General features: G+C 45.6%; 1 protein-coding gene across 6 annotated transcripts in view; it reads right to left on the bottom strand.

Moving 5' to 3' along the window:
• Positions 1–755: 755 nt before the first annotated feature.
• Positions 756–12257, bottom strand: part of ALDH3A2 (aldehyde dehydrogenase 3 family member A2) — a 124092-nt gene continuing 112590 nt past the window's right edge. For 4 of the 6 annotated variants that reach the window (XM_072820936.1, XM_072820938.1, XM_072820939.1 and 1 more), the window contains 5 exons: positions 9883–10049; positions 8341–8440; positions 5190–5425; positions 3954–4074; positions 756–1713 (listed from right to left, as the gene is read on the bottom strand). In XM_072820936.1, coding sequence (XP_072677037.1) covers positions 3997–4074; positions 5190–5425; positions 8341–8440; positions 9883–10049 — 581 coding nt within the window. In that variant the 3' untranslated portion in view covers positions 756–1713; positions 3954–3996. The remainder of the gene's footprint in view (positions 1714–3953; positions 4075–5189; positions 5426–8340; positions 8441–9882; positions 10050–12257) is intronic. The other 2 variants (XM_072820937.1, XM_072820941.1) reach the window with 1 other exon arrangement.

Below are 12257 nucleotides of genomic sequence, written 5' to 3'. Positions count from 1 at the left end.
AAAAGCAAGGTTTAAAGTTGATAAATACCTGTGATAGATTAAGGCAAAAAAATGGATTTGTAGTTGGGGGAAAACTTATAGCCAAAGAATTGTCTCCGACAGGGCATAAAAGGTTCCATGCTAAGAATGTTATTAAACTTCATACCAGTTTTAGCAAATATAGTGTATTTATTTTGAAGCAGAATATGTGAATAGTCGAGGCAATAATTTAGTTTAACTAGAAATTAGAAAATACAATTTAATATACTACATGAAAACTCCATATTGAAGTTCTGAGATATTTTATGACCAATTATCCTGATGAAGTGACAGTGTTAAGCAGCTGTTTCTTAATCTCACCTAGTGATGAATTCTTGATACCTCACCCTGTGATTAAATCACACACTCTCCAAAGGGAATTATACATTCTCTCATCGTGCAGAGGCGGGGAGGGTGGAGCCCTTGCAACCAGGAGTCACCACAGCCTGACAGGGAGGCTGCATTCCACAGGGCTCTTTCCCACCTGGCTGAAGCACCTGGTCTCAGGTCTGGGCCAGGCTCAGGAGATCCCGTTCCTCTCCTTCCTATGTCCTCCGTCCCCTTCAGCGTGGCCAACTGCTATGGCTTACAAAGTCTGCCTCCAAACAATCCACCATCAGCCCCTTGGAGGCTCTCTAGCTCCAAAGTCCTAAATATCCAAGGCCTCTTGTCCATGACAGGAGGTGGCTTTCCACATTAAGTCCTGAACGCTGAACTTATTCAGAAAGGGATCCCTCTGAGGTTCAGAAAAGTGAAATTTATTAGCATTGTGCTATGGGACATAAGAAATGTAAAGATTTGTCCTTCAAGATCCACTGACTTGAAACTGTAACATCCTGAGAGAGAATAAGTATTGTTATAAGTCATTTTATTACAGCATAAAATCATACCAGTTAGGTTTTGTAAGATGCAGAATTCTATGCCTACACAGGAAGTGACAGATGATACTTTTGTGAAATTGGCAACGATCTTCCCTGAAAGCCCTGGGAAATACAAGATGTTTTGCATGGTATTAGTCACAAAAGGCATTTGTAGACAGCCACAAAACAACTGTCCCCAACAAAACACGAGGGTGGAGAACGGATGAGAAAGTAGGGAGACCACTGGTCAGATGGCACTGACAAGAGGGTTGACTCCTGAATGTCAAATCCTTATGTCCCAATGGATGAAGGACAGGATCAATTCCCACCACCAACCCATATACAATTCCAGTGCATCAAACCCTAAGCAGAGCTAGGAAGATCTAGCTCCACCTCTCTGGAAGCCGAGGGCTGATGGCTCCACAGAGAGATGGCGTAAGGCAGCAGTGGGGGCAGGGTGCCCTGTGTCCCATGAACTGGAATGAAGAAGTCACTCAACAGGTTCGGAGACTCTTTTACATCTCCCAAGGAGTCCGGGTTTAGCATAACACATCTCCTCCCCTAGACTCAAGCTCTAAGGTCTGGGTGACACAACGCCAAATTGGTTCTCCAAGTCACCAAACAGTGGGGGGAGGACTGGAGTTTGGCTGACATGGCAAGTTTTATCCATGGTGAATGGCAATGACTTTTAGGTTTGATTATGGTGCATTTGCAGTTTTCCTTACTATTTTTGGTAGGATTTTAAAACGATTGGTTCATTAACTATTTAATAGAGAAATAACTCAGTAAAGGCATCTAGGAGGTTGAACAGGATCCTTCTTCAGTAGTATCCAACCTAGAGAGAGGAGAAAGAGATTCAGGTCTCGCTGCTGGTGTAAAACCCTGCCCAACCAGCCCTGGAACATGAACCAGTTCCATATCAGGACTCTACCAATGCCTCCCATTTTAAAAGATGCTAAATACACTGAATATAAAAGGTCCCTGCATCCCTAAGAAGCAAAGTGCAGTGTGGGCTGAGGACAAAAGACTATGCCCTCTCGTACAAAACAACAAGGCAGGGAGTGGTGGTGGAGGAGGTGTTCTGTTTAGTGTTGTGAGACAACATCAGAGTTGAACTGGGAATGGAAAATGTTCACCTCCTATCCTCCAGCTGTGAACGGGAGACTGGAGTCCCGACATGAAATCTGAAAACTCATAAACAATTGTGCTTCTAAAATCCAAAGCGAAAAAATAAATAAATAAAAAAAATAAAATCCAAAGCGTACTGAACATGATCCGTACCTATTGAGGCCGAAGAAGTTTTGCTACAACCTCAGATTTCTAACAATATCCTGAATTTTCAAAGGCTTCATGACACCTAATAATTGTAACCTTTCATATTTCTCAACATTTAAAAACCCACAGCCCCCACCATCTTTCTGTGGCTTATATTAAACTCTGTTGGAACTTTACTTTGTGTACATATGTACACACACACACACACACACACACACAGTTTTAAGTGCATAGAGAACTCCACTCTGAGGTTTTGACATGCTCCCTTTCAACTGATAATTGCTGCTTTCAAATTCCATTTATTTATTTATTTATTTATTTGAGAGAGAGAGAGAGAGAGAGAGAGAGAGACAGGAGGAGGGAGAAGCAGTTTCCATGCCAGAAGCCCGACGTGGGACTCGATCCCAGGACTCCAGGATTGCGTCCTGGACCAAAGGCAGGCGCTAAACTGCTGAGCCACCCAGGGATCCCCTAAATTCCCATTTAAAAATGTCCCAAGCCCGTTCTCATTCTAGTGAAGTGAATTAATCAAATCACAACCGAACACATAACAAAATGTCTACTAAAAGTGCAGAAAAGCCATTTCAGAAAAATTACTGCAGTTGCAATGAAGACTGCTCAAATAAATGTACAACGTGGGCTCAGAACCACTTATTTAAAATAAAAGATAGACTTGATAAAGAAAGGACAGGAGCTCAGAGAGAAGAGCAGAGAAGCAGCAAAGAGGAAAAGAAAACCAAACCCTAACTGGTCCCACATGAAATCCAAAAATGTCCAAGCCACTTGGACATCAGCTCACAGGAATGGGAGCTGAGGTCTCCCCGTCGGAGACCACTGCTGGCTGCCCTCATCCTATGGATGAGGAACCTGAGGCCGAAGGGGGGCGCTCAGCAAAGGCCTTGCTCACCATTGTAATTCAGCTGATCTCAGAGCCAGGAATCAAAGCCACATTTTCTTGTCTCCAAACTACGTTTTTATACAGTTTCTCTAGACGTTCACAGAGGAAAGCTTGTCTGCCAAACCTGTTGGGGAGCTGTGGGTGGACTACCTGGCCTGCCCTAGCCTGTCTGCCCCTGCATGCTGCACCCATGGGAGCCTTCCTGGGTTCTATGAGGATCACAGTCAGCCTGGGCCTCTGAATTTTCCATGGTGCTAAGAAGTCCCATCCCCAGCAAGAAGGTGTGTATCAGGCTGGGGACTGGTGCCTTGGGACAAGAGAAGACAATAACCAGAGACCCACGCACACCTCAGACCTCAGGACGATGCAGAGGCAGGAATCAAAAGCCTCTATACTTCACACAAGGTTCTGATTCACTCAGTTTGCCACCAGGAATTCTGAAGTCAAACTTCTTTTGAAGCACCCAAACAACTCAAAGTGACAGAATTTTTTTTTTTTTTTTTTTTTAGAAGAGTGGTCTCCAATTATAAAAGAGCTCTTGATGTGCATGCACCTACAGATCTGAGGCAGTCAGTGGGGCGACCTCCAGAAGGGCTGAGTGGAGGGGAGGTGGGAGGGGGAGCACACGTGACTCTCCTTTTTCTAGAAAAGATGAGTGCTTCATCTAGACCCAGCTGAGTCATTACCTCCACACATTTTTTAAGATCCCAGCAAGCCACCCTCGCCCTTCTTAAAGTAGGGCTAAGTCACATTTTAACACTGATAGTCTGGGCCGAGCTCCAAAATGTCTGGAGAGTTTTTCAATGACCGTTAAGCCTCCCACTAGAGGAAAACTAACCACTAGACAGATCAGACCCAAAGTGGCCCGCTTTACATATAGAGAGAAAACAAGCAGCTCCTACCTCACTCTTAACAGAGAGAACTGGTCCTGGAATCTGCTGGCCATCACTGCTTATTGGACAACACAGTCTGAACTCCCAGAAAACTCAACAGGGCCTTTCTCCTCAGCACAGCTTGGTATTTCTGAGAAAACCCAAATGATTTCAAATGCAACTGGTGTCTCCAATTCCACCAAAGCTGTGATACTGCAAGATGAGCTAACCCCCTTTCAAACTTAACACAAGGTCCAGATAGTGAACACAGGTATTTCCATTAAATGCTAGAAACTTGCCTCTCTTCCAAGGCTACTGTTTACGTGTGTTGTCACTGTTTGCAACACAGCTCCTCAGTCACCTAGCTGAGAACTCCAAGGACATGGTGGCCTTGTGCCCACTCCGTCCTAACTTCTGCAGTCTTGGGTCTTCTCCTTCACCCCGAGGAGACACGACCTGCCTTGGGAAGCCAGGTATCGTGGGCCGCCCAGGAGCCCATGTCTCTACAATAACTAATCACCAAAGACATAACTTATATGGTGGTCAACTGTGGAAAAGAAACGCTCGCGCTTCCCTTGCCCAAGCTGCGTCATGACTGCCATCACCCGCCAAAGAATTCTCCTCTCCTGCCCAGCATGCAGATTCTAGACACACTGGAGAACTACACTGAAACCGAGACACCAATACCACAAGGATCAGAGGACTGGACAGCTCAGAATGCTGCAAGCAAGTTCTATGAGGTTTTAAACTTTTTTTTTTTTTTTTAAAGATTTATTGATTTATTTGAGAAAGATAGAGAGTGCCAGCAGTGGGGCGGGGGGGGGGGGGGGGGGAGGAAGAGAGAGAATCCCCAGGCAGACTCCTTGCTGAGTGCAGATCCCCAGGCAGGACTCAATCTCATGACCGACCCTGAGATCATGACCTGAGCCGAAACCAAGAATCAGACCCTTTACCGGCTTAGCCACCAGGTACCCCAGGGTTTTAAACTCTTCAGCCAGAGGTCGACACACTTCTTCTATCATCATCTAGGCTCTGCGGGTCACATAGCCACTATTGCAAATACTCGACTTTGGCCATGCAAAGTCAGCAGGTGGTTATGGCTGACACCCCCATAAGACAGTGGGCAGGCTGCTGTTCACCGACCCGGTCCTGGACTCAGCAAGTTAACCTAACAGACAGAGTTCGTTTGTAAAATGAGAGAGCTCCCACAACAGAAAAGGTGCATCCGATAGCCATCTGGGTGGGACCAGAAAGACCGGTACTCACCTTGACAAGCACAGCCGCCAAAATGCCCAGGAAAGTTAGTACCAGCAGACTGAGTTTTCCTTTGTTGAAGCGTTTCAAAATGAAAAATTTCGCCCAGTCCACTTTTGACTGGCTGTTGGGAGGATACCTGAGCTTGTTAGCACCTTCTCTCTTTAAACTTTTTAGTAAACAGGGACGTTGATGAGAAAAAGTATCAAAGCTGTATTTCCCGTGATAAGCTCCCATCCCGCTAGAACCTGGAACAGAGGGAATAGAAAAACAGGCTCCACTGTAGGTGACACAAGCTGCCTGTTGTGTGAACCCCAACGGAGGAAGCCCACAAGACTCCTTGCTGCCTGGGACACCCCCACCTAACTTCTCACCACAAGTGGCTCTCTTTGCCAAACAGGATGCTTTCCAAGAGTCCAGCGAGGACTTGTGGCTGTCACTTATAGCCAGGACCCTGCTATGTGTTCTCTAAATCCATTCTCACCCCCTGTGTAAAGGCATCACCGCCCCGGATTCCAAGCAGAGAGAGGGAGTTTGGCAGGGTCAGGTAACCTGCCCAAGGTGGAGAATCAAAACCAGACCACGAATCCAGGTTGGCTAGACTCTTAGGTACCGTGTGTTCTTTTCCTGCTGTTCCATGTGGCTTTATTAATCCACATCCCTATACACTTTTTGCTTCCTCTAAGTTCCTAGAGAGCAACAGAGACAGGATGGCAGGGTTATCCAGCTGGGTGATAGTAAGCAAGTATAAATCTCTGTCCTCTTAAAAAGCCATGCTTTGCAACAGTCTTTATTATGGGGGATGGGGAGACAGGGGTGTATGGCACAGTGGCATAAGGCACAGGCAAATGAGGCCAGGAAGGCACTTAATGGTGCTTTCAGGGCTGCTGGCACATTGTTTTGGGGACAAGTGAAGCCACAGGGAAATCTGGCTATATCCATCAAAAGATACACATTTTTTAAGGAAAAATTGAAACTAAACATTAACACATTAACAGTGCTTATGCCGGGGAGGGTATTACGTTCCGTTCTTTGAGCCTTCTGTAATGCTTTATTTGCTCTTTCCCAAAAAAAAATCCCTGTACTGCTTTTAGAGATAGGCGAAAAAGCACTTCACTTTGAAAAAAATAAATCTCAGCCTTTTGAACACAATAATTACACTCAGACATTTTTGCTAAGGAAAAGATTCAGAAGGTGCACAAACCCGTATTAGAATCCTAATACCAAAAAATCTGGAATCACAGAAACCTAATGCCAGGAATTAGTTAAAAGCAAATATGCTTCATTTGTAGGATGAGGCAGTACCTGGGGTTTACTAAAATCATGACACACAACTATCCTGATGTGGGAAAATCATCACACTATACTGTCACGTACAGGGTGAAACAACATACAACAGGACACAATTTTGAACAAAATATTCTTGCTTTTATGTGTACATATGTGTACAAATATGTGCAAGGAAAAGGATTTTAAGGACATACCTCAGAGCTTATCTTTCAATAGTGGGGCATGGGTAATCTAAGCTATTTTGTGGGGTCTTCTAACTTTTCCAAGTTTTCGTAAGAAGGCTGTATTCCTTTTGCATTTGGCAGGGGAAAGGTTCATTTTGTTATAAAGAAGAGGGTATTGTTAATGATGCTAAATGCTATGTAGACAAGCAAAATAGGGACCAAACGCAAGTCATGCGACTTGCACTCAGGAGGCACCTGGAGCCAGGATCCTGGTGGTTACTGATGAACCAGAGACTAGAATCCAACTGAATCCTTGAAGAATCCAGGCAGTGCTGCTAGAGTAACTGCAAGCTATCTTTCCTTTCATTCATGACCTCTCCTTCCATCAGTAAACCCTGTTGCTTGACTCCTCCAAATAGCCACCCCCTTTCCAACTAGCTCCCCTGCAACCATCTGAGTCCCAACCGCCACCAGCTCCAGTCTGGACCCCTGACCTAGCCTCTCCCTACCTGCCCCCCATGTGTGCCAGGCACTGTGCTGGGTGCCGGCGATGCATTTACATCCCAGGAAGGGACATGAAACATGCATGGGAAGCAGGCCGCGGTCTACTGGCCATGGGATGAGTTGGCCTCGATTGGGAACAGGCAATCCTGATAAATAAAATGAACCACCTCATCCCCATGGACTAATCATGTGATTCCAGAGGAAGAGAACAAAGCAGCAGCTTTTAAGACCACGGCTTTTATTGTTTGCTTTTTATTATAAGAATTTATACACATTTTGTTAGCTTGAAATTCTTCTGTGAGATATTAGAGAAGCCTACCACCTGGCTCTACTCTTACTTTTCCTTCAGGAGCTAATCATCTCGAGTGTAAAAGAGGCATGTGGGTCACAGACCAAAGGGAACAGCAGGGACCAGACAATGTCCATGGAGCTACGCTGAGCACAAATTTCTGCTCGTCTTCTCTAGAACATGGGGCGTCTCTTGCTCTTTTCAGCAATCCGAGGGGAGGCTACTCCCCACACAGAGGGCTGGGGGGGGCAGGGCAGGTGGACACTGGGGATGATGTTGCCCCACCCTGACCTGAGCAGAGAGGGATATCAGAAACCCCAGACTGAGGCCTGCTTTGGGAATTCTGCACCCCATCATTTACTACCTCATTTTAAGAAAGAGTGGGGGCACCTGGGTGGCTCAGTGGTTGAGTGTCTGCCTTTGACTCAGGTCCTGGGATCAAGTCCAGCATTGGGTTCCCCGCAGGGAGCCTGCTTCTCCCTCTGCCTATGTCTCTGCCTCAGTCTCTTGTGTGTCTCTAGTGAATAAATAAAATCTTAAAAAAAAAAAAACAAAAAACCCCACACACAGAGGGATCTTATCAATCAATTTGAGACCTGACTTTCGACCTCCCAAATCCCCTAACTCTAAGAGGAGGACAGTAACCAAGTAATAGCCAATAAATAAGCCAACCAATGTAAGGAACAGAACTGTCACACAGATGGTGCTGGGTGCTAATGATGGAAAGTGAGTGACGGGAGAGTCACCCTTTGGTGGGAGCGCCTGGCAGGGCGGTGGGAAGGCCCCTTTCCATGGGTTGCGGGGAGGCCTCTAAGAAGACAGGGAGGTACAGATCTGCAGGCTGCCTGGACAGGTGATCTGACAAGCAGCAGGACCTTGACAATCTATGCCCCGAATGGCAGAGAGGAATACTCACCCACACCTCCAAAGGGTAAAGAGCTGAGTGTGAAGTGCATGATGACATCATTGGCTGTGACACCACCGCTGGACGTGCCGTTGATCATCTGTCTGACAAGCTGGAGAATGGGACAAAAGCTCCAGGTCAGCAGTGCCCATAGCATGCCGACTCCATGTATTGGCAATGACTAACTCAAGTCTGGCACACTGGGCCAAATACATACATGCTTTCAAGCGTTGTTCAATTTAGCAAACGTGACTCGAATCCTTCTGCTCAGATACACATCTAGTCCTCCGAGGGAGGCGGCACTGAACCGGTCCTGTTCGTTTCACCACTGCCAGGAGCCAGAGTTACCCAAGACGGCCACGGAGATCTTTGTTTATACGGGACAGTCCAGGCTATATTCTGGTTTTTAAATATCGCTAAAATTTCTCCCTCTCTGATCTAGGTTATGGTGTGTGATGAATAGACACCATTTAGTTTTTAGGAACTGCAAAGAATATGTAACTTTTCAGACATGGCATTCTATTTATTTTGAAGAAGTGGTTGGCCTAAGATCAGAAGAGGCATGAGGACATCTGACTGGTAAATGTCATTGCACCCAGTGCCCACAAGCCCTCGGGAGTCCAAGTTATGAGTGTCACAGTGGACTGTGGTCAGACAGTGACCCCATGGCTGGGAAGCATGCCCCTTGGACCTCCACCCTGCCCAGTGACCCGAGGCGTCAAGGTTCTTGTCCACATTACCTCTGGTCATTTAAAATGTCACACCACTGTTAATAATCCATTATTTACAGAGGCCCATGCAGTCAGCATCACTCATGAAGCTGTATCTCCACAACACGGCAGGCTCTAGACGCTGCCATGTTACCACAAGAGGCTCTCCACAAAACACGTGGTTCGTGAACTCCTCAGCCCTTGACCGGTCCTATCTCCCCCAGGGTCTCGCATCTCTCCAGAGGGCTCCTGAGCCTCCTTGCCCACCTTGAGGCCACTGACCCTTGGCAACAGCCAGTCTCCATATGAGGCGAAGGAATGAGCCATGTGGCAGAGTGGCAGAGCCACTCATTCTGTTGTAATACTATGTGACACTCTCTCCTAGCTGGGATGGCTCCATTGCTCTAACAGCAAAGGAACTTGGGAAAATGAAGTCTGAGATTTCACTACCATGTCCACAACTGTGCCAGAGATCTCTGTCCCACATGCCCACCTGAATGGCCACAAATGTCACTGGTTAAGAGGGAGAAAGCCCTGTGGAGTAATGGCAGAGAATCTTCTAATGCTGGTATATGAAAACCTTCCAATTACAGGGGAGATGTTTGTGAGTGCTAACCCTTGTGACCCAGCCCTGAAGACTCCGGTCTGACCCCTGGGAGTGTGGGAAAGGTGAAAGCCATAACCCCAGGGCCTCATTACCCAAGAAGAGCAATCTGTGAGTAGGGCCTCACTTGGCAGACTCCATTACTGTACAAAAGAGACCATCACTGGCTTTGTGGCCAAGGAGGACCACGGCTCTACGATCATGGCTTGTGCCAGCAAGCCGTTCTCCAGAGCGTTTTACCTTATCATTGTGAGAAAATATGTAGAAAGCCAGGGGCTTTTCACGGCTGTTTATGAATTTTATGGCTTCATCAGCATTCTTTACAGGAACTATTGGAAGAATTGGTCCAAAAATTTCTTCTTGCATTACCCTGCTTTCAGGATCAACATCACTAAGTATTGTCGGGGCTGAAAAAACAAAGGCGTGAAATGAAATCCTAAAGCAGAAGACAGGAATGGCGAACTCTCACCATGTTTGTTTGGCTGGCTCACTGATCCAATCCCTTCCCACTCCTGCCCAAGGATTAGCTACTAGGGAAACAAAAAAGTCCTGAGGCTTGACATGGGTGAAATGTGCACGTATGTCTCTAAGTATGTGCATCAGGGAAGCCCCACGCGAACCAAGGAAAAGACACACTTGAGTCTATTCCCACTTAACCCTGTTCACAGCCATATTCACATGTACCAAAAGGTTGTTTCCACTTTTTTTTTTCAAGATTTTATTTATTTATTCATGAGACACCCAGAGGCAGAGACAGAGGGAGAAGCAGGCTCCCTGTGGGGAGTTCAATGTGGGACTCGATTCCAGGACCCCAGGATAATGCCCTGGGCCAGAGGCAGACACTCAACCACTGAGGTGCCCCTGTTTTCACTTTTCTGTGGATAGGTCTTTCTGAGAACGCAGACAGCTCTTCTGTGGATCAAATCAACACTACTCCTGAATTCAAGTGCTTCTGTGCATATGATCTCTGACCTTTATTTCAACTCTGTTAGGTTAAGAAAATATACATCAATGGTCAGGAATCCCTGAGTTCAGTGTTCCATCCACTATGGGGAAGGCACACAAGAAAGGAAGCGAACATGCCAGGTCAGTCACCAATCAGCTCCCAAAGACCCTATATACAAGCCAGGCCATCAACTAGAAGAGAAGACACCTGTCAATAACAAGTGTCCTCTCTTCCTTGTCCCCTAATTTCTTACTTGGTCAACCTGGCCACGTGGCATAAGACAGCTCTCACCAGCACCCTCCAAGGGTGTCTATGCTGCTATCGGGGCTCAAAAAACCATCAGTTTGGGTGTATGCTCTCCACGTAGCCCTGCACTCAAGTAAGGTAACCCTGACTCTAGGTCAGGGGAGGGTTCCTAACTGGATGAGTGAATCACAACAGACCTTTCCTCTCTCTTGCCATTGATTTGCCAAGGAGTGGGCCAAATCAGGCTGATGGAAAAACAAGAAAGATGAAAAACTGGGAGTATGGATGCCATTCCTGAGCTCTGAATGAACAGGTTGGAAGCACCTCAGGAGAGAATACAATTTTTCCTCTTCAAGCTCTTTAGAATTTGGGGTTTTTTTAAGTTGGGTTTTTTGGGGATGTGCAGCATCCCATCTGACAAGAGGGAATAAGTAAAGCTATTTATAACAGTTCTTTTGCTGAGTAATTTTGTGTTACTTCCATCACCTATGTTACTCTAGAACAATGTGTTCAAAATGCAACTGCAGTACATATTCCTGACAAAGAATAAAAGAACACAAAGTAAAAGTAAGCAAATAATGTCAAGCACAACAGAGCAAAACATTATTTCTGGTGGCACCTGGGTGGCGTGGTCAGTTAAGCATGTGCCTCTTGGTTTCGGCTCAGGTCATGACCTCAGGGTCATGAGACTGAGCCCCACCTCAGGCTCTATGCCCAGTGCAGAGTCTACTTAAGATTCTCCCCTCCTCCTTTTGCCCCTCTGGCCCCTTGCCCTGCCCCCTCAAAAGAAAGAAAAGAAAAGAAAAAAAGAAAGAAAAGAAAAGAAAAGAAAAGAAAAGAAAAGAAAAGAAAAGAAAAGAAAGAGAAGAAAGAGAATAGAGAGAAGAAAGAAAAAAAGAAAGAAAAGAAAAAGAAAGAAAGAAAAGAAGAGAATAGAAGAGAAGAGAAGAGAAGAGAAGAGAAGAGAAGAGAAAAGAAAAGAAAAGAAAAGAAAAGAAAAGAAAAGAAAAGAAAAGAAAAGAAAAGAAAACGAAAGAGAGAAAGAAATCCTAAAAAAATAAAATAAAAATGAAACAACAAAACATTATTCTTGGAACAGTACTGCCACTGGCTACTTGTGGTAAAACGACTTCCTCCATGGTCTGTCCTTCCAGCCAGAAACCAGAAAGGATTACACAACACTTGTATTTTGCTTCTCAGGGTGGTTAGGTTACAGGTTGTAGAAGAAAAAAAAAAAAAAATTCTACGTAAAGGCAAGAAGCCAGTGCAAAAAGGGTGGTGTGGTGCTGTTATTTATAAAGACCTAAAACCATCTCTGAGTGATTTATAAGCCCATATACCTAAAAGCAGTGTGTAATTGTTCACTAAACATTATGCATCCAAAGGTTTATTCAGTAAATAGCATTGATGACAACTGTCATGC

Source organism: Canis lupus, chromosome 3 (genome assembly GCF_048164855.1).
Source record: "Canis lupus baileyi chromosome 3, mCanLup2.hap1, whole genome shotgun sequence".
NCBI classification, from domain to species: domain Eukaryota; kingdom Metazoa; phylum Chordata; class Mammalia; order Carnivora; family Canidae; genus Canis; species Canis lupus.
The sequence above is the reverse complement of the archived record's forward strand: the minus strand, read 5'-3'. Positions and strand labels throughout refer to the sequence as shown.